Source organism: Alosa alosa, chromosome 20 (genome assembly GCF_017589495.1).
Source record: "Alosa alosa isolate M-15738 ecotype Scorff River chromosome 20, AALO_Geno_1.1, whole genome shotgun sequence".
NCBI classification, from domain to species: domain Eukaryota; kingdom Metazoa; phylum Chordata; class Actinopteri; order Clupeiformes; family Clupeidae; genus Alosa; species Alosa alosa.
This window is the reverse complement of record NC_063208.1, coordinates 15,552,312-15,574,693: the sequence shown is the minus strand read 5'-3', so window position 1 is coordinate 15,574,693 and position 22,382 is coordinate 15,552,312. Positions and strand designations below refer to the sequence as shown.

At 46.6% G+C, this 22,382-nt stretch overlaps 2 protein-coding genes across 2 annotated transcripts in view; one reads left to right on the top strand and one right to left on the bottom strand.

Annotated features, from left to right (window-relative positions):
* bop1 (BOP1 ribosomal biogenesis factor) overlaps positions 1 to 22,382 on the bottom strand; it is a 58,735-nt gene that overhangs the window by 24,355 nt on the left and 11,998 nt on the right.
* On the top strand, positions 6,469 to 13,055 carry scxa (scleraxis bHLH transcription factor a). Its single transcript, XM_048229924.1, has 2 exons — positions 6,469 to 7,513; positions 12,315 to 13,055. Exons 1-2 carry the CDS (start codon positions 6,923 to 6,925, stop codon positions 12,351 to 12,353), a joined length of 630 nt encoding a protein of 209 aa, XP_048085881.1. The 5' UTR covers positions 6,469 to 6,922; the 3' UTR covers positions 12,354 to 13,055.

Sequence of the window (22,382 nt, the reverse complement as noted above, 5' to 3'; positions counted from 1 at the left end):
GGATGAGGGCTTGCGGATGTGGCATTTTGTCTGCAGGTTTTGTGGTCCAAGTCCCTGGTCCCGGCACAAGCACAGGGGTCTATTAGCAGAGTGTGTTTGATATTTCAGACGTTTATGGATATGTCTGCTTGGCCCTGGAGATCGCCGCGATGTGGGAAGACAAGGAGGAAGAAAAGGGGCGCTGTAATGGCAGTATCGAAGGGTTTAGCATTACCACACCTGTGTACACGACACAGACTGGGGGAGCACATCTGTTTGTGTGGCCATATCTCAGAAGCGAAGGCTGGGGAGATCCCTCGGGAAACAGGACCGCCTTCACCTGCCCATTACTGTTACTGTGGATCAGAGTGACCACCAGATCCAGTCAACAGATGGCAATACAAAATAAATCTGGCACAGGGAGGGAACCAGACAGCGGTGTTCAAATGTGGCCAAGGGAGGGATATACATGACCGAGACTTCAAAAGCGCACCAGTTGTGTAAAGGTCTTAAAACTGAGGGGCTTGTTAGGCTCTTTTGTTAACAGCTGGGGAGGGGAAGCTCAGCTGGTCTGTGGGGCTGAGCGAGCTCTCCCTGGGAGCTCCCCTCCTGACCCCCCGAGCGCTGATAACAGTAAACTCATCCGGGTCGGCATGCATCCCCAGTGGACCTGATCGCACATCATGAAACGCTTGGGGCTTGAAACGAGCCAATGGAAAACCACCACATTTCTGCTCATTTTCTTTTCCATGACTGAAACACAACTTTTAAATTTTTTATTGGTAGGAGTACTTTTTTTTTACGCCGCTGTTTAAATTGTCACAAACGTCCCCCTTTTTAAAAAGCGGCCAGTAAAAGAGGGACATGATTGGATGACTTCATCATCTTCCGGCCACCCGGTTCCTTTTGTTGGGTGCTGACGTTTCACTGAACCATGACAATTGGCTCATAACAAACAGAACCGAGCAGGATCCTAGAACGTGTCGGACCCTAATCAACGTCTAGACATATCCAGAGTGTCCCAGTAACAAGCCTGGATGGATGGATCTTATAACACCATATATGGCTAAACTTGTATGACTACATCCATATAAACTCCACTTAGGGATGGAAGTGAACGAAACAACATTTCTAAGCGTACATCCAATTACAAGGAGGCCTTTGCTCAGAGTGTGGTCATGTGCAGTATAAGCGACAGGACAACGCACGACTGCATGTGGTCTTTAAGTGCATGAAGGAGCCTCAAGTATTAAGTGCTTATTCCTAATGATTTATGAACGCTCCTGGCATGGCCTATTTATTTTCCATTTGCAATTTTCAAACTGGTTCAATTGTGGTGGCAGAATGGCAGAGCTTGGCAGCGGGAGCTTGCCTTCCCTGCGCCGAGAGGGGCGTGTTGAGGGGCATTTACCTCAGCGGGCACCCATTCTGAGGTCTGTTGAAAGAGGTGGGGAGGTATTTATTAAGCCCCCATTCCATACGGAACTGGGCATCGGACTGGGATGGCACGCCATCTGCAGACACAGCAGACCCTGAGCCTCCGCGCCCACAAGTGTAGCTTTGCATTTCCCCCTAATGGGATCATTTATAATCCAAGTAATCTTTACCCCTCCGTGGAATTCAGCCACCTCTTCCCACTTTCCACTCGCCGGATCCAAGCAGGGTGATGCGCCTGTTGCAGGAATGCATGCGAACGTGTGGCTGCCTTAGGAGACTCTGTGTGTGTGTGTGTGTGTGTGTGTGTGTGTCCAAAACGCACGCGCCCGTGTGGGTTTCGTGAGTGGCAGCAGCACGCATCCCATAAGCGATGCCGCTAACAGCCACCGCTAACAGGCTGGTGGAAAAATCCAATTGGAAAATTACTGTGGTAAAATGTCCAAAACCAAGTATCCTGCATGAATATTATAAGAAAATAAGGGGGGCTGTAGAAACACTCTGGTGCAAAGATTTTCACATTTGCTGCTTCATCATGGGCGCTACAATTCAGCGGTAAAAATCCATATTTTTGTCAGAAGCTTAATGTTACAACAATACATATTATAAGGGCAGGGGGTGTGGGCATGGAGGTATTGGAGTTGAAAACCTCACTGTACTATGTAGCTACTGAGCATATGCTCTTAAAACTGGACAACAGTAAATCATCTATTTCAAAATATGCTTGAATGTGTATACATGGCATGTTAAAGTAGTCACCATGTCAATTTAATTTACAATCCCTTTAAAGTCCATGAAGGCTTGGACAATTAACAACTTGACAGTGCATAGCCAGATGAGTGGTCACAAACGAGCGCTTCTCTCTCTTCTAAGACATGGAACAAACGCACCGAGAAGCCATATTTCTCTGCCTCTCTTTGTGCGTCCAGCCTGTTTATATGCTTAATGCTCTGTAAATGCACCCAAGAGAAAACACACTATAAAAAACGGGAAAAAAGCGGGTAAAAGAGAACACGTTTAACAACGGAAAACTTGGAGCAAGAGCAATTTCAAATGAGAACAAAAGGCAAACATAATTGTCCCCCCCTCCCCTTTTTCTCCTTTAACTTTTTTCTCCCACTGCTGTAACCTCTAGATCTCCCCTTCCATTCTTGAGCGGATTAATTGAAGTCATCATTGTGGTGACCCTAACAGGTTCTTTCTTTCCCTCTCTCTCGCTCCCTCCCTCCCTCCCTCTCGCTCTCCTTCACTCCAGGCTCCCAGGCGGGGCTGTGCAGCTGCGTTGTGTCTGTGTTGCATTAGGGGACCGGCAGCGAGCGCACGGCTGAAAGCGATATAGGGCTCTTGCCTTCCCTCAGGCCTGTCCAGACAGCAACACCACTCCCCCCCCAACACCCACCCCAGTCACAGCCCACGCACACATCGCAGAGCGGACCGGACAGCCAGCCAGTTCTCGAATAGCCCCCTCAGACAACACGCCGCAGCCAGGCACTAGGGTGAAGAGTGTGTGTGTGTGTGTGTATGTGTGTGTGTGTGTGTGTGTCTCTGTGTGTGTGTGGTGTGTGTGAGGTGTGTGTGAGAAGCAGGGGGGGTGGGTGAGGAGCCCCAACTTCTGACTACTCTCTGGCCAGTGACAAAACCCCACTCCAAAAAAAAAAGATTATAATAAAATAAAAAAGGAGAGTGAAGGAGGGAGGTAGGACCGTCTAGAGAGGAGAGGCGTGGGGTTGAGAAAGTGCTTTCCACAGATGGGTGACTGGATTGGATGTCGCACAACGGTGCAGGAAGTTGAAAGGGGGTTAATGGCTGTCAGATGGCAGACTGAAGCGCTCGTCTGAAGGGGATGTAGGGTTGTGGGGGGTGGAAGAGGTGGGCGGGCCTCTCTATGACAGAGAGATAACAAGCATTGTCATCTGTTAGTCCCGACATCGGCGTTTATGAGGCAGCAAGACATTCCATCTGAGGACAGTTCCGTCTCCGAGCCCCTAATGAACGTGGCCAGATTACCTGCCAATGCCATATTTGATAAATTGACTGCTGCCAAAAAAGAGCAGCAGTTATTGAGAGATATGTACTGTAAACAGTCATATCCTTCTGCATCCTTTTTTTCCATATCCTGCAGAAGCACTGCTGGGTGCATTGAGAAATAATGATTTCCCTAAAAGGTCCTCCTGTAGATTAATATTCAACATTAGGCCTACGCTATAATTGGACATCAAAGACTGCGAGGCATGGATGCAGGGAAACAGAAATGTCACTGAAAATAAATCCTTCGCTATAGGGCACTGTGTCAGTTTAATAGAACTATTGAGTAGGAGATGCGATTCTAATAATACATTTAATCTACTTCTGTTTTTGTTGCTTTTGACCACAGCCCATAGTGATGATCGTATTAGAGTTTGAGGCTGAACTTAAATACAGACTAAGGTAAAACCATGCAGAAAACCACACATTTGGGAAGATGGAACAAAAATCAAAACAAAGTAAGGTAAGAGAATAGGACCTATGCTATGCACAGCAGTGCATCTTCGCAAAAATAAAACCAATATTTCAGAATCACAGCAACTGATATCTCAGAGGTGCTTAGGGACATAGTCAGACCATTGCCTGGTAAAGCAATTTTATTTCAATTTTGGTTTCATAAGGAAATAAAATATTATAAAAAGTCAAAAATAGTTCCAATACTTCACAAAAAATAGGAAAAAGTCTGCCCGATAATCATGTATGTTTCGACATAAGGAAAACATTATTTTACTACTATTGTATTTAAAACTTCACTGGTGATTTACTGCTGCTAGTAAACTAACTCAGCATTCCTTATTATTAAAATTTAAATTAAGGACTGCACTCCCACCCACAGAAATATCAATTTCGTTCTCTTGCACTACAGAGAGCTGTAGGCAATAAAAATGCATTTCAATCAATTAAGCCTCGGAACACAGCTGCCTCTTTTAAGTCTAGACACCACTGATTCACAATTCTTGCACTGTAAAAGGATTCATGCTGGAATTAGAAACGGATTCAAATGTCCTGCAGAAAGACAGAGTAGATACAACTTTTCCCATTGATTTTTAAAAATGAGAAAGCATTTATGCAAGCAAAACCATAGGAAAAGCAAAAAATATTATGAATAAAATGATGAAAATGGGTTGCTTCACAAAGGCATGAAAAACCATTGCATGATAATGGCAGGGGGAACTGAGCCGCATGCTAGGAGCCAGAAACTCAAACTCCCATGGTGCAGATGATGAGTGTGGACAGTAATGGGGATCTCTCGTGCCTTCTGGGAAATGAGGTACCCTGCCTGGTCTGACCCGGCCGGCACACCCCTCACATCATTCATTACTCTAAGCCATGGGGGAGCGAGGGAGGGGGCACACGCATTAACGTGGATTTACTGCAACCCCTGAAGAAGGGCGACTTCGGCTTTCTGGACGTTTTTTCCTCCCCAAATATCATCATTTGATTCAATTTCAGGCCATCGTTTGTGCATAATAAGATGAATTTAAAAAAAAAAAAAAAAATTGAAATGACTTGAGATCACAGCATTCACATTAGGATTTATTTTTTCCCCTGTTGGGAATAGGTATTTCTAAAAGTATGAGGACACATCCGTGACAGCCATTAGGAGCTGATACGATGTTTGTGCCCTGCTTTGAAGTGTCCATTTTTTCCCAGCAGGAATATAATGATTGTCCAGATAGCACCCGTGGGAAATGTGGTTTATTTTGGTGCAGCTGAACCCAAGTAGGTACAGGTTTCTTAGGCTTTTTTTCTACCTTTAAAAGGATGACCTAAGAAAGTTTTACGAGCTCCAAAGCCAGAGCTGAACCCGAAAGCATAAGAAGTAAATGAGAAATTTCATGCCGGATGAATAATACGTTTAATGCCGGCTTGCCCTCAGACGAGATGAGCATATATTTCTCAGATCACAGAAGGTAGGGGACCTTCTTTGGAAGGTTTCCAAACATTAACAGTTGTCTTTAATGGAGGTAAAACCAGTTTTAGACCAGTGGAAAACGAAAAGACAGACATTATTTCAACATCTTATAAGGAGTACATCCATCTTATTTTGTATAAAACAAACCATTGTCTTCTGAGCGCATGGGCAATTCATCTTTTGTGGCACGGGGGTGATTCAGTGAACAACAGGTGTGCTACCTGAGTTATAGTCCCGTTGGATAATATTTTGTTTCTTTTAGCCTCAAACAGCATGACTAAACTGATCCAGTCGGAGTTAATAGCGGAACACGCAAGTGAGAGACGACTCACTCATTTCCTCACACAGAGCTGTCCATCACGCTACTGTACGGGCATGTGCCATGGTGGGAGAAAAGAAAGACACTTTAAAAATCCATGAGCGTGTATTGAGCTGAGGTGGGGAGAGGTGGTTGGAGGGGGGTCTAGGGGAAAGTAGTTGGGACCAAATGATGCATTGCAAGCCCTTAACACATTTGTCTTCTCACGACTGCTCTCTAGACAGGTTAGGGGGTTCTGGGTTTGGGGGCGACAGAGAGGAGGGTGTGTGTGTGTGTGTGTGTGTGTGTGTGTGTGTGTGTGTGGGGCGGGGAAAAAAAAAGTTCCCACTTTGAGCCCTTGATATTTAATCCCTCATGAACTTTGCTGGGCTTTTAGGTCGTCTTTTTATGGGGCACCTTGGGGGCGTGAGTGCGTCCCTTTCAGGCAAAAAACCGGTCACTAATCAGTACCCTGAGAAACAACAGAAATAGCCCCTTGTCACCTCGACTCATCAAACAACTTTCTCTTACCTCAGACTTTTTGTCGCTTTCAGTTAAGTGCCAGGGGGGGGGTTAAGGGCAGGATTCAGTAGTAGCTGGACTGACCAACACAGCCCCATGCCTGGCGCACACACAGCCAGCTGTGGGATTTGCATACGGTGTAAGAAGGGAGATGAGAAGAGAGGGCGAAGCGGAGTGAAAAGGAGAGGAGGGAGGGAGGGAGGGAGGGGGGGTAGCCCCAGGACACTCCCACAAGCTATAAAACCCAACCATACTGAAACACTCAGACAGAAACCACACGTGGATCTGTGCTCTGAGGGAGGGAAAGAGAGGGAGAAAGAGAGAGAGAGAGAGAAAGAGAGAGGAAGAGAGAGGGAGAAAGAGAGGAGGGAAGGCGGACGTGGACGTGAGTCGGAGAGGGGACACACCACAGAGGACTGGAACACAAACGGAGAGAGAGAGAGAGAAGGCAAAAAAATCACGCAAATCTGAAAGCAGGATCAACCCCCAGAAGTCGTCTGTATGGTTTTTAAACTCAGCACAGAAGGAGAATAAAGTCCACATGGGACTTTGAAGACAGAGCCATGCCACAGTGGAGTTGGCTCGAGGCAAAGGATTAGGCTGGGACAGTGGCTCAACTTCTGTTTGAGCGGTGAGTTCTTCCTCCCTTCCACACTATCTATGCATGCGTGAGTAGTAACACAACAAACTTCAGACGTTTCACCAGTCAGTGACAAGCAAACTCAGACAAGGGCAGGGGAGAGTCGAAGATGTCTTTTGCTATGGTGCGTCCAGCGCCCAGCCGCTACCTGTACTCCGAGATCTCCATGATGTCGGAGGACGAGGAGAACGGCAGCGAGAGCTCAGGCTCGGACGACCGCTCCTTCCGCCTGGACACCTCGGGCTACGAGATCAAGGTGGGCACCCGCAAACGCAAGCCCGGCGCTGGAGGGGCTGGAGGTGGCGCGGACGGAGGCATGCGACTCGGTGTGGTGCCGCAACCCGCAATGATAGTGGGTCCGCACGGCGAGGTTCGTCAGCGGAACGCGGCGAACGCCCGCGAGAGGGACCGCACCAACAGTGTCAACACGGCCTTCACCGCCCTCCGCACGCTCATCCCCACCGAGCCAGCCGACCGCAAGCTGTCCAAGATCGAGACGCTTCGGCTGGCCTCCAGCTATATCTCCCACCTGGGCAACGTGCTGCTGGTCGGGGAGGCCTGTGGGGACGGGCAGCCCTGTCACAGTGGAGGGCCCTCGGCTAACTCCTACTACCACCACCATGGCTCACCAGCTCGCGAATCCGAAAACTCACAGCCCAAACAGATCTGCACCTTCTGTCTTAGCAACCAGAGAAAAATGGTGAGTAGGACGGTGGCTAGATGATTTCATGGTGTGCATTGACTGTGTTTTTGTTTATAGCAACTGGGTGTCCAAAAGCTTTCAGCACAAAAGGGTGTCCAAAAGCTTTCAGCACTGAGTGAATGCCAAAAATGAGAATGAAGGAAAACACTACTCTCTAGAGTCCTTGAAGGTAGAAAAACTTCCCTCTTCTGTAGTGAATAAAAAAAGTAGAGTGTTAAAAGTCCAGTGTAAGATAGTTAGATAAAATCTGTAACCAATATCACGCCTCATAGCTACAATGTTAAGCCACATTTAAACAAACTCTGCCACATATTTAACAATGCTTGTGTTGCTGTGCCCATCTCACCTGTCGTTAAGGTCTTTAAAGCGGCTAAAATAAGTCTCTGGGGTAACCTGCACAAATATTCGGTGATGTGAAGGGTCACATCTTAAATGTGACATGTGGGGTCACAGGGGGGCAGAGCATATTTCTGAGCACTGAGTGAGTGATGACAGGACTTGACCAGTTGGCTCTTACCAGACCCAACACTCAACAGTGGGCTAGGCCACCACAGCATTTCTTTATGGAGATAAAACTCCCTGGAGTTGGGCACCAAGGATGATCTCGTGTCCCTTTTTATGTGTTAGGTCTGTGCTCTTTTATGCGGTGCAGTAACCCGCCCATTACCTCATGGAGGTAACGAATTTGACTTAATGCGAACCAGTGGAAAGCATCACAACAAGAGACTGTCACGAGGAATACAAACACATCATCCATCTCCCCTCCGCTCCCCTCCTTGGGAGTACACTACGGCTGACCTTAGCTCGTAAAGCTAACACCACGGCGCATTAAAAATAAGGCTGTAAATCATGCAACCGACCATGAGGAGCACAATAACACCAAAGCAAAAGCAAAAGGGCGCAGACTGTAATTTAAGCGGACATCGCAAGGAGAGCCTTCAAACTTGAAATATTCCATGTGCTCGAGACAATTACAGTCAACTATGACATTGGAACATTTTTGGTTAGGTATATCACTGCCACAATGTCCGTTCCCCAGTAACTTGAAGCCTGTCCAACACTGGCTTCACACAGAAAAGGAGAAAGGGGAAATAAAAACAAAACAGTGGAACTACTTAAGTTTAAAAGATTCTTTTCAAAACAACACGTAGTAGGCCTACTCCATGGCTCATCAAATACCTGGTAGTAAATAAAGATATTTAATTCCATTCAATTTCAGAAAAAAAAAAAAAAAATCTGGATACTCAGAAGCAGAAGTGGGCCAAGCGAAACACATAAATATGCAAATACAAAATTTGCGTGTTCCAGATAGAAGGGTTCTGAATATTCACCGAACATATGTCGAACTCCCCAGAAGCTCAAAACCCATCCATCCAGGGCGATTTACACTTGCATCCTGTGTTGTTCTAAGGCTCTTCCTAGCACTCAAATTAATGACCCTGACAACCAAAACACACTGCCTGCTCAAATCCAAGCCAACCGGGTAAATTATCAGGACGAGGGATGTGAGCATTTTATTGGTTGGAACGTAAAGCCTCATGACAGTACAAACAAGCCGCAGAAAAATTCATTGCACCACTGATAACAAACGATAACGATCATTTGGGATTTTGAATTATATGCGAGAGCTGAGATTCAGTAACTACACTGGTAAGGCCTTGTTAGACTTTTTGAAAATGTCTTCTTATCCATTTCACAGGTACATCCTTAGATAAATACAAGTAAAAACAATCGGGCCATCACAGACCAGCTTGCTGGCCTACAGCGAGAAGTCCACTATTAGACCATGGAAAACGGTAAATTACACACCTCCATTTTCCAGTATTAATTTGAAAGAATATATTCAACTTGGGTGAACTCTATTCAGAGGGGACATAATCAGTTTGTTTTTCCTCACAAAAAAAATAGAAGAAAAAAAAGAAAAACTTTTGAATGGAAACAGAGACCAAGAAGTCACAATTAATAACAATGAAAAAAAAGTTAATGGACAACATTTGTCTGGCTGGAAGCAATCCTGCTCTCTGCTCAGCAGTGGGCAGAACAAACCAGCAAATGAGATAATGGAGCTTTAAGTGTTTTATCCAGAATTAAGGCTCTGTCTATAGGCTTTCTGTGCGACTCTGAGATTTGAACCAGATTGGGTCTCTCTTTGTAGCGAAGGTTTAAGAGGCAAACCGGCTCACTCCAAACCACACGCCTCTTTCTCTGCCCCTACTTAGGTCTCATTACGCCATGAAAAAAAAAATTCACCCTGCCAAGACCTATTTCTTTACAATTTCAACAGAAATAATCAATAATAAGGATTTTAAAAATAAAGCAAATCTTCTGAATATTGCCAGATTTAAAGTCCCCCCTTCTGACATTAAACAGATAGCTGTCTAGAATATTGCCTGCAAACTAAAGACTGGCAAACTTAATTGCTCACAGGCATAAGGAAACATTAGGTCAGGTACTTAAAATGACTGATGGATAGATGTGGGTGCCTGAAGTGAAAGATCTTATCGAAAAAAAAAGAACTCTTTTTTTTCTCCATGCAAGCGATTTGATACATCTGGCACAGATTTGCTTAATTCTTGGACATAGTGTAGTTCTTCCCCCACTTTCGTGTGAGATACAACTCCACACACACACACACACACACACACACACACACACACACACTGCATAATTTCCCCCTTGCCTCCAGAGGCAACATTTTATTTCAGATGCCAATGAGTAACAGGAAACCAAACTGAATAGGCCACATAACTTACTACAATACTAAATAAATGATGATAAATAACAAATATTTCTCTTTCTATCAAACCCATCACAACCCTGCGCCACCCCCCACTGACTAGTGAAAATGCACAGCCCATTAATAGAGAGCATTCCACTCGTCTTTCTCCCCCTCCCGTAATGGCTCTAGCAGGTGAGGACAGGGGGTTATGAAGGATGGCAGGGGGATTGCATAAGCACACACACAGGGGGGCAGCCGGGTCGGCAATGCGAAACGGCCGGTACGTGCGCCGGGCCCGATCTCGGAGCGCCTGGGCGCGCGTTCTGGCGTTCCCTCAGCGCCAAGCGGATCACTGACGGATGCGAGGTGGAGGAGGTGGAGGAGGAGGAGGAGGAGGAGGAGGAGGATCAGGAGCAGGTCCCTGAGCTGGACGGCCCTTGCTCGCCTCTGCCGCGGCGGCTCACATTTTCTGTAATTATCCCAGAGTTCCCTCATTACCTCCAGATGGAAGTTATTAGAACACTCCTTCCCTCCAACGGGAGCCTATCAGCACGAACATGCAACACATTACAAATTATAAGCCCTGGCGCGGTTCAAACGCACTGGCGTGGAAAACAACATTGACAACACTGCTTGACAAAAACACACACCGCTTAACAACAACAAATTTCAGACTGTTAGCACTTCCGTCACACAGAAACCACAGCATGTGTAAAGATTCACCCCTGTGGGTATGAAACAGTCTGCTGCTTTTTGCTAGCACAGGCCTCCAGGAAGTAGGGGTGCACATAGGGTCACATGGAGCTGGTGAAATAATGTCAATATTCTCCGTAATGGCTTCTGGCTAATAGAGCATGCAAATGTTATTACATGTGATTAAGTCTGCACAGGGTTCCGTTATTAGGGTGAAATATGTGGTGGAAAGGGATTCATGCTTGCAGGACTTCAGATGAACTGAGGCAAACTGGGGGCTGCTTTTAATAAATCTGAGCAGACGTGTCATCGCAAACGGCTAGAGTTTCACGTCTAAAAAAAGTTCTCACACACACACACACACACAGTGGGGAAAGACTGACAAGTCTCCACATTGTAATCTTTCAGCGATCTGCCAACATTACCTGTCAGACAGGGGTGAAACCAAATATTTGTCTTTAAAGTGAAGGCTCAGGTGCCAGCCACTGACAGGGAGAGGGAATGTTGACATGCCTTTCTAAATGAAGATGCTAGCTGCTCTTTCAAAGTCAAAAACATAAGAAAATTAATTTCTCACATTATATAATTACAATAGAGCCATTCAGCTAAATTAGTTATTAAAAAAAGCTTGCAAAAAGCTTTGAAGTTAGGGATTAAAGTTGAAGAAAGAGAGTTGTGTGTGTGGGGGGGAGGGGGGCAGACCATCTTTACAATGTGTTATACAGGATATGAAAAACAAATGCAGGCATAGTCCTTCTCGCCTGGCATAAGTGGTCCCTTGAGTGGGCCATTTGGTGACTTTAGAAGTGGCGGTGAATGAAATGAAAGCGGGTGTGGGGGCTGGAGTCCGTGTGACTGACTTCATCCCCTAAAGCCCTGTGTTTTGACTACGGGCTCCTCCTACGCCTGATGTGGATGTGGAGACGGTGGCATTCTTTCTTTCTTGCTTGCTTGCTTTCTCTACTACCCTTCCTTCTCGTTCCTGTTCTCACTGAGACCGAGTGAGAAATGAGAGTCAGGTATATGTGTGTGTGTGTGTGTGTGTGTGTGTGTGCGCGAGTGTGTCTGCCTGCTGCTGCCACACTTGTAAGGTGAGCCCAGAAAAACACAGGTTGTTCTTTTCCCTAGTGTCCTGGACTCTGTCTGAAGGGCAGAGCAATATCAACCCTGTTTGGTTGATGACTGTCAATGCTAGTCAACTTGGATGGGAGGAAAGGGGATTCACACAGACACACACATACACACACTTGCACACCCACACACACTTACTTTAAGATGTGAAAATGATATATTTGCCTGCAGGAAAAAACAGACTATGCATATAGTCTGGTATGATAAAAATATAGAATATGAATCTAATACATAACCCCCGCTTTTGTGTTTCAGAGCAAAGACAGAGACAGAAAAACAGCTCTGAGAAGCTAATGAAGTCTTGGGCCGGAGTGAAGAACACCACACACACACGGCTAAACACAAACTTGACATTCCTTTTGTGTATATATGCAAATATCAATTCATATTTAATTATATGTAAAAATAAAAAAGGTAAATGAAGAAGCAACAACACAGAAAAGGAAAGTAAAGAAACGCTGGACCGCAGTTTTGCAGTGGCCTTCATAGCAGTCACATATTCTCAGTTAAGTTCTTTTGTGCCAGAGCACTATAGTGATTCTGGCTTCACTTGTCTCAAAAAATATCCTTCACTACGACAGAAGAACACATCACTTCACCCACAGGAGAAACTTCTACCTGGACACTATCTAAAAAAAAAAAAAAACCTACAAAAGGCAAACTACCACAAACTTAAAAATAATGACTTGGACTTAAAAAGTGACCGACAATACTTTCATACAAACATGAAGGATGCTACAGCACCAAGAAGAAAAGGTGGCCAGCTGACAGTGGGATCACTAACTTCCTGAAATGGAGGACCCCTTTAATAAACTGAGGGCAACAAGAGGAAGGAAGCTTGTAAATTTCTCTGACTTTGACTTATTTGTGTTTGTGCTTAAAATATGAACGATTAAGCCCACACTATCTAAAAAAAAAACTACAGACATAGTATTTGATGTCCTGTATAATATTTTGTATGAATTTGGTTTTAATAAAATATAAGATATAAATGAATAATGAAAGATTCATTCTTTACATGTAAACACATGAAATAATTTGTCCTTAGCAAAAACATGTTTTATACAAGCAAGAAATACTTTTTCAGGCAAAGGGGAAAAAAAGGACGAAAAACACGTGTTTATTTCGTTTTTAACCCTTAAAGGTGTAGGTTTTTGAACATTCTAAGTTCTGCAACAACTGAAGGTTCTAAAATTCTATGTTGAATTCAATGAACCCAGATATTCTTTAGAACGTTCATTTCCCAACATTCCGTGTGACGGTACTCCTTTAAGGGTTAAATCAGCACCAGTCCATTATAATGGCGATACCAGGATCAATGTTGTGCTGCACTCCAGGTGGTGGCAGGTGTGGATCATATCAAAATAAACTCATCCTATATATCATCTTTAGGGTTTGTTTTGGCCTGTGAACCCGTCCTCGGAGCAGACAGAGAGAGCGTTCTCTCGCACAGAGTCCAGTCTCGTCCCTCCTTGCATGGCTACACCTATAAACAGCTATGACAACAGAGGGCTGCTCGATAAGCATCAGCCATCAGTCTTCCAGAAAGCTTGAGCACATGCTCGTACACACGCACTTGCTCACACAGATGGTCATTTTCTTCAGAAAAAAAAAAAAAAAGGGACGGGTCAGAGATTGTACTCTTGCGACAACATACCTCTTTCACTTTTTCTCTTGATAATACACTATACTCATAGTCCAGAGCAATTCAGCGGACTGACAAGCCTAGTGTAATGAGGCCATGGGTTAAAAAGCAGCAAGTTTGTTGGCATAAAAACAAGACTGATGAAATACAAAAACTACCAGTGAACTTGTCTGTCCATCAAATCATTCCGTCATAGGCGAAAACCACTATTATAACTCCCGACTGATTAGGTCACATTTACATTTAGTCAATTAGCTGAAGGTCACGGCCATCTTTTTGATATATAAAAGGGGAAGGATGAGAGGGGATAGAAGGATGAGTCGGTAGAGTGGTGGCTGACCTCCTTGAGGCTCTTAAAGGGCCAGCTGTGAGGAGCGGAGCAGAGCAGAGCAACGTGCCGCAGTGCGGCGTGGCGCAGCGAGGGGCCTTTGCGTTGCACTGCGTCGCAGAAGAGGAAAATGGGATCTGCAGGTAGGGACCTGGCTGCCTTTCCCTGGCCCCCAGACTGTACCTTCTGGCTCTGGAAGAAGCCTGCACACCTCTGGAATTCCACGCTCCCATCTCTACAGTCCCATGTTCACTCTACCTCCGACCCCCACACACACACACACACACACACCCCAGCCCCATCTTCAAGCTCTTCACCAGCCCCATCCAGCACACGCATATGGATGTGCACACACACACACACGCACACAAACACACACACAGACACAGACACACACACAGGCGCACACGCAGACAGACACACACACGCACACAGGCGCACACACACATACATACACACACATGCACACCAACCAGTCCCCTCGAAATCCCTACTTCACTGACTTGCCACTGGAGAAGCAAGACTCTGGTTACCAGCGGAGAAGGGGATCCTGTCAATGACCCCCACATGCCCTCCTAACTCCTGCCGCGTGGCGCAGACTGACCCTGCTGGGCTCCCGTCGTCTTCTCACCCCCACGTCACTCCGTCACATCACTCAACGCACGGCAACAAAGACCCACATCTCCACACCAATTACTGTCCACATTTCACAAGAACCCAGTGACCTTTTGCACAGATTGCATTGCATTTTTAAAAACCCCTGAAATATCATCACTGACACTTTGGCCGAACCTCGGTTTTAAGACCCACACGTCTCACAAGCAGGAAGCTGCTGGAGACAAAAGGTTTTTTGGAAGCGAAAAGGTTTTTTTGGACGAGTAAAAGAATAAAACGCTTGCTGCAATCCCAAACTGACACCATTTGCCTGTTGATCACGGCTGGTCGGACTCCTAAGAGGCAAGAAAATGAGAAGCTCATTTCTGTCAGTGGTGTGAGACCGAGACTGGCAAACAGCGCTGGCGAACACTATTTGAATGCCTTAATAGGTTCATATAGTCCATAACACAGTGCACTGTGCGGCCAATTTTAAAAACACCTCATCTCCGTTTTCTGACAGGACCGCGTTCTCATGAGGACCTCGAAACAGGAAAGGGGGAGACATTAGCAACACGCTCTGTCTCGCTATCAGACCCCCAGTGAATGCTAGCGGACAGATTAGCTCCAGAAACCTTGGCTGGCCTGTCTGGCTTTTCCCCACGCCTGCCTCCACACACACACACACACACACACACACACACCACAGGCTGGGTAAGTAAGGGGATGGTTAGCAGACGACAGCCTGTCAAAAGCATGTCTGGCCTGGGCCCTGCTCTGTTCAACATCAGCAGCCTCCTCTCTGCCCGGATAGCCTTGAGAAGGTGCCACTCATAGAGGGTAAGCGTATGGGGAAGGGGGACGAGGACGAACGGGGCTGGTGGGTTGGGGTGTTGCGTCTGTGTGTGTGTGTGCGTGCATGCATATGTATGTATGTGTGCGCATGTGTGTGTGTGTGTGTGTGTGTGTGTGTGTGTGTGTGTTGTGTGCGCGCGCGCGAATGTGCATGTGTGTGTGTGTGTGTGCATGTGTGTGTGTGCGTGCGTACAGTGTGTGTGCATATATGTGTGTGTGTGTGTGTGCGTGCATGCATATGTGTGTATGTGTGTGGTGATGCTGCGACAAGGCGCCAGGGCCAGACGCTCTCAGTACCACACCAGACGCGCCTCCCCTCACCTGCCTCTGCAGCTGGGGAGGCAGGGGGAGCCCAGCCTCCTCCCACTTTTAATTTCCAAGTTTTCATACCGCCGAAGGAACCGGCGCCCATAAAAATAAATCCCTTCATTATTTTTTTAAAATAGCAAAACCACAATTCGGGAAAGAGGTCGCTCCGGGGTCAAAGGCTCATTACTCACGGATAAATCCAGCAAAAAATGAGGGGCTTCGGTGGGCGAGAGCTGTCGGTTACTGCGTGGAGCTCTTCGCCACGCTATCCTGATAAATAAATAATCTGGAGATCCTCGTACACGGGGCTTTAACCTTGGAGGACGCATGTGGAAAGTTTGCGTTCGGGCCCTTCCAGGTTTCAAATGGGTTTTCCACCTGGCCCTGAAGCATCCGGTACATCATTCAGAGAAAGTCGTTATTTATTGAAAATTAAATGTCTAATGATGCCCTGAAGCTTTCTCCGCCACAGCCCCATATTATGACAGAGGAGAAAGCCATCGGGCAGAAGACACGAGAACAAGCAATGCACCCCCTCAAGAAAGAAAAAAAAAAACACACAACTCTTCCTTCAAACCATAAACCCCAAACATCCCAATGATGTCAATTCCTCACAGAACCTTACCACCCCCATCCCCTTACCCTTACAAGCTATGAAGAGAAGCCTTCATTTTATTGGACAAAACACATATTTTCATGTTTGACTGAATGAGAGGACTTGGGAGGATGGGAGTGAAGAGCTCTCAGTGAAAAAAAAAAAAAAAAAAACACATACCAAGCATAAAGTCTGCAATGGACCACAGCTTAGATGGACTGTTTTGCAAGTCATCACTCCCTACTCTTTCCTTTGTCCTATTCCAATGGAAAAATAATGCTGTAAACACTTAACAACTTTTTCTCTCTTTTCCCCTCATCTCTCTCTCTCTCTCCCTCCCTCACTGCAAACTTTGCCTCCCACTCTGTGTGTGAGAGAGAGAGAGAGAGAGAGAGAGAGCGCAAGTAGTCTAGACAGAGCCACTCTTAGTCTCAGCTGTGCTTAGGGTGAAAGGGCTGAGCTCCCCTTCCTCTGAATACACCCCGTCCCCTCGCCCCCCCACACCCCCTACCTCCCAGGGGTTTGCCTTGCAATCACTCCCCCTCCCACCAGACCCCCCCCCACCACCCCACCCCATTCATCTCTAACACATGGCAGTCTCTGCTGGCAGTTGGTTTCAATCAGGTCTTCTGGCAGGACACACACTGGGCCAACAGGGAGCTGTGCTGAAGACCGGATGAAAAGGAAGTCCTAAAAACTACGGAACGACAGGTGGCTGCTTTGGCAGCCCTTCCTCATACCCCCTCCCCCCCCCATCCTCCACCTCCCCACTCCTCCACCTTAAACCTTCCCCCATCTTCTGCACTCAAGACTCCTACCCCCCATCTCATCCCGCCCACCCGCCTGTCCGCCCGCACCCCAATCCAATCCCCTCTTTCCCCTGCGTCCACCCTTTCTCCACCTCCGCGCACCTGCACGGACGCAGAGCAGAGCCGCGTGGCCAGGGGTCTAGTTTGCTCTGTCCGACCGGCACGCGATTCACCAAATCGCCCCTCTTCAAGACCACCCCCACCCGCAGACCCCCAGACAAGTCCTCTGTATCAACATTCCCTCCCGACTTAGAAAAACATATCCCTGCTTCTCCTTAAATAGACTATTAAAAAGAGATTTCCTGCTGACAGCATAGTGACAGGCCAAGATTCCACATAATTTACTAGCGATCTGTCAATTTTATCACCGTATTGATTTCAACAGAACCCTGAGACCTGAATGCAAACCTTTGTGTCCTGAGACGGAGCACGTTTGGAAAGTAGTTTATCGTGAATCAAACGGACAAAAATTCAACTGGCACACATGGTCCTATGAGGCTTCTCAGGGTATTTGGCTGGCGTCCCAGTTCTGCACTTACTTGCTGATCAATATCACTTTTGTACACTCAGAAATTAAATGGTGGACTAATACTGCAATCCCCTGATGGCTCTTTTGATAACTTAAGAGAGCGTTTATGTTCATGCTTGTGGTTGCTATGGCATTTTACTGAAACATCTGCATTCATTAGTGATAAGCATGCTGAGAAAAGTTACTTGGAAAAAATAAATAAATAAATAAATAAATAAATAAATAAATAAATACATAATAATAATAATAATAATAATAATAATAATAATAATAATAATAATAACAACAACTGTACTATAACAAAAGTACTGTAACCAGATGGGGGGAAATATATTCCATGAATCTGAAATCAAACAAAGCTTCTGAAATATTACATTCAGACAGAAGATATACTACTACTGACAGCAATGACACCATATCAAAATGCGGTAGGTGACTATGATGTCAGTGAAAATGCACTACAATCATGGAAAAAAAAAACCTTCACTATTATTTTTTTCTCCCTGCACTTTTTTGATTCCTCTAAACACAGTGTTTTGGTTAAGCACCTTCCAAGAGGGGAAATATCTCTTTGGTTTCATGACACCCCTCTGGAAGGCACTGGTGTGTGGGTGTGTGCCTTTGAGGGACCTACAGCTCCTTCTGGAATAGCAAGCTTAAATCTCACTCCACCTTTCGGCGTTGGTAACAGAACACCACCCACGTTCACATTTTTCACTTTAATTTGATAAATCATAAGAATGGGTCACATCCAATGGATCAGGGGGGAACAAAACCTCCCTTTGTTTTTTTTCTTATTTTTAAAAGCTGCACAGACGACTGTTCATAAAAGCCATGCCCGTGTCTGCCGAAGCACAGTATATATTAATCATTCCCCTTCTCTTAGAGGTTTTTCGATCCAAATGGCTTGCTGGGGTGGGAGGACAATCCCCAACTCCCCCTCCCCGCAAACTCTCAGCAGCATCAAGCCTGGTTGCTCTAATAGATGAGAAGGCGGGGGAGAAAAGCCAAAACGTGAACGAAAAAGCAGTCAAGCTTAAATCAGATGCAGATATTGGGCAGAAGAAAGGCTGGGTGTCTTTGGGTTAAGCAGAACCAACTCCACTTCCTACACTCTTAACGGCTACATTGACTTCCATAAAGGAAGTTTTAGTGGCCGCTGTGGGCTGGCAATGGTTATTTCATTCCAGGACCAGAGGCTAGGCCGCGTTCTTCTTTACTGATGTACCTGGCTTGCGGTGCACGAATATAGCTCTTTTGAGGTAACTTAGACTTCATAGCTTGTAAAATACATTTAAAAAAACATACACTTAATATTTTTCGGAGTAGGAGAAGGTAATGAAATGTAGTTACAGAACAGGAGGTCAGAAACTTGTGCTGTGGACTGGGACCGAAAAGGACATGAGGCCACAGACTAAGTAGGACAGGTCTTAGTGAGGTGTGTGTGTGTGTGTGTGTGTGTGTGTGTGTGTGTGTGTGTGTGTGTGTGTGTGTGTGTGTGAGAGAGAGAGAGAGAGAGAGAGAGAGAGAGAGAGAGAGAGGAAAGAAGGGAGGGAAGGAGAGAAAAAGAGGGGGAGAGAGAGAGAGTGTGTGTGTGTGTGTGTGTTATGGGGGGGCATCTGGCACATTCATCCAAACTTCAGGCTGTGCATTACAAGTATGGCGTTTCTGCTTCTTCTCTCACAGCTTGATGGTAAGGGTGAGTGGATGGGGAATAGGGGATGGTGGGTGTAAGGGTTAGTTCAGACATGCTTTGCGGGTGTTCAACTGCCAGGGGTGGATGGAAACGACCCCCCAGGTCCCCGTTTCCCAAATTGACTCGATTTCGTTGCTGGAACAGCGTGCCACGTGCAGCGGGGAGCCAGAGCTGTTCTCCTCTCCTCTTCCTTTCTTACCCTCCCATCTCTACCTGCGGTGTGGGGAGTGCAGAGGAATGAGGAGACGCGGGATCCAAAGCGCTTGAAGCTGGTGGCTTTGGTTAAAGCAGGTCGTCCAACAGGCTCTTTAGCCCCTACAAGCTCCCGCTCAAAACACTCTCTGGACGGCCAAGCTCTCCAAGTCGATATCCGGCTCGCAATTCTTAATCCACAGCGGCAGGATTCTGTTTCCATTTTGGGCAGAATGCACGCCTTGAATCGGTGTAGAAACAACAATGGGGATTGCTTCAGATGAAAAGCGCTTCCTCCTCTAAGGAGCTTGAGCCTGAGCCCAGCAGTCGAGCACAGAGGCAGACGGCAGGAGAGAGGGACGCATCTGACAGAAAGTGACACAGATGAAGGGTGAGGGAGACCGAGGTGAGAGACGGAGACCAACTCTCAACTCTTTCCGTCCACGTTTGGGACACTGGGCCGAAATCACGCTGCCCTGGGTTACCGAGTCTGGACTTGAGCACTCGGGGAAGGGAAAGTTCTCCCCGCTGTCAATCAAAAGGTTTAATAACAGTTGAGCAGGACGCTGCGGTCTCTCTCCCTCCCCACTCTTTTTCCTTCTCCCTCTCTCTCATTATACTTTTGAGAGACAAGGGGGCTGAAGCCCACGCAAGAGGGTGTCTGCAGAACTGTGAAAATCCATGCTCACTTTTTTTTGTTGTTTTTTTTTTACTGCCATGACTTTGACTTTGACAGGGATCGCAAGAGATCCATCTGGAATGAATTAGAACCCACCACCTGGAGACAACCCAATCACAAAATTAAAACTTTGGGATTACCAAAATTTAGAGAGGAAAAAAAAGTTCACTTCCAGACATATGGGCCACTATTTTTTTTCCCTCCCCCTCTTCCCAAATCTGGTTTTATCATATTTCCAAAGGAGGGGGAGGAAAGGTGCTGTGGCTATAAGAGACGGCTCTTGGTTGGTTGCTACATGGGACACCTAACCCATCGCATTATGAGTGTGTGTATGTTTAGCTTCATAATGAAATGAAAACAGGCCACCTCGTTTGGTCTGTAAACTCTGACGCCTCGAGGGAGCCTCCCAGCCTGGATGAGGCCGAGGCATGGTCTGCCCACCTTCCTGACCGAGATCTGATCATGTGATTAAAGCCAGCCTAAAACTACAACACAAGGGTCCGAGATTAAGACTAAAAACAACACAAAAGGGAGGAGAGGATTAGGATGTTAAGGGTAAAGAAAACACACACGTCTAATGGGGTTATGAGGTGAGGGCAGTCAGTGATTTACAGGAGACCTGCATCTGGTTTCAAGGACACAGACAACATTCCTTGTTCTACGGTGTTCAAAGGGCCTAAAAAAGAAGCAGGTTACCTGACGGTGCTTTTAGGTTATACTGTGGCGTTCAAGAACACAAACCTTTCCCTTTGGGTGAAACCTTAAAATGGGTCATTGAAACTGGACATAGCTGCAGCCAGCAAAGGACACAGCTCAATGCAATTGCCAGAACAAGTCCTCTATACATCACTCTGGCTTTGCAGTACAATCTACTGGGAGAGAACAAAGGATGTTTCTTGGTCGCCAAATGCTTGAAGATGTATACTCACTTATGCAATCTGGAAGGGATCATATGGAATCGCTCACATACATGACAGACCGTTCACGGTTTAAAAATGCGCATTAAACAAAACAGCGATTTGAACATTTACTTTGCCTCTGGACAATTGAGCTGACAGTGGGAACAACGCCCTCTACAGGCCTACGGACATCAGTGCTCGAACAGCGCAGCAAGTGCTCCTCTTCTCAAGTCTCGAGCTCAAGTATGATCAACTGCTGGAATCCAGTTTCTGAGGTGTTGAGTAAGCAAGAGGGATGACAGGATGAATGACGGAAGAGCTTGCGGGGTGCGAGAGTGAAGGAGTGAAAATCCCTGCGTTTTAAGGGGTCAATCTGAGGTGCCAATTCATCACGCAGGTGATGATGTAATGGACCTCTTTACCAGCTCTCACTCTAACCCCCAAAACTCTGAGCCCAAACCACTGATGGCAGCCGATTTGCACAGTGGACTAAAAATACGGGCTGACTTCATGATTGTCTACTGTCTAGCGTCTCAGGTATAAATGAACCGCACCAGTCTGGACCCCCAACTCAAATTTTCATCATGAGCACAGTTTGGCAGAAGCCGTCAACATGGGGGATATGGGAGATTCTGTGGTGGAGGGTGGGGTGGGGCAAAGGGGACTGGATGACCTAAATCAATGCCTTCCCTCAGGAAGCCAGTCCAACTTTCTGCCTGTGGACCCAGACGCATTAGGCTCGTCTGTGGCCCGTCAAAGACACGGGTGAGCGGCTAATCCGCAAGAGCTCCCTCTCTGGCATGCGGCCCAAACAATGAGCCTTGCTGCAGCCCAGAGAGAAGGCCAGCACCAGCCGCACAACTCTGAACCCTGCTACCTCTTAGGGCCAAGGTCCTCTAGCTGCCTTAACCAAACTCAACTAGACACACACACGCGCACACACACATCCCAGTCGAGCATCTGTTTAACCCAAACAAACCTCCCTTGTTTCAAACGTCTGCGCTCATTTTCTAGAAAACACCCACACACGCAGCGACGGGTGCACACACACACACACAGGCTCCGTGTCCGCGCTGCTACTGAATTGAGTTCTCCGGCTCACAGCGCGCGCCGGTGGCGGCGGCAAGGTCCTCTCTCACGCGCGCAGTAGCTGCACCGGGGCAGGAAGCTGCAGTTGCAGCCAGGAGCCAGGG

Coding starts and splice junctions, on each gene's coding strand:
- scxa (XM_048229924.1), top strand. CDS start 6,923: ATGTCTTTTGCTATGGTGCGTCCAGCGCCCAGCCGCTACCTGTACTCC. Junction 7,514..12,314: donor TTAGCAACCAGAGAAAAATG/GTGAGTAGGACG, acceptor TTTGTGTTTCAG/AGCAAAGACAGAGACAGAAA.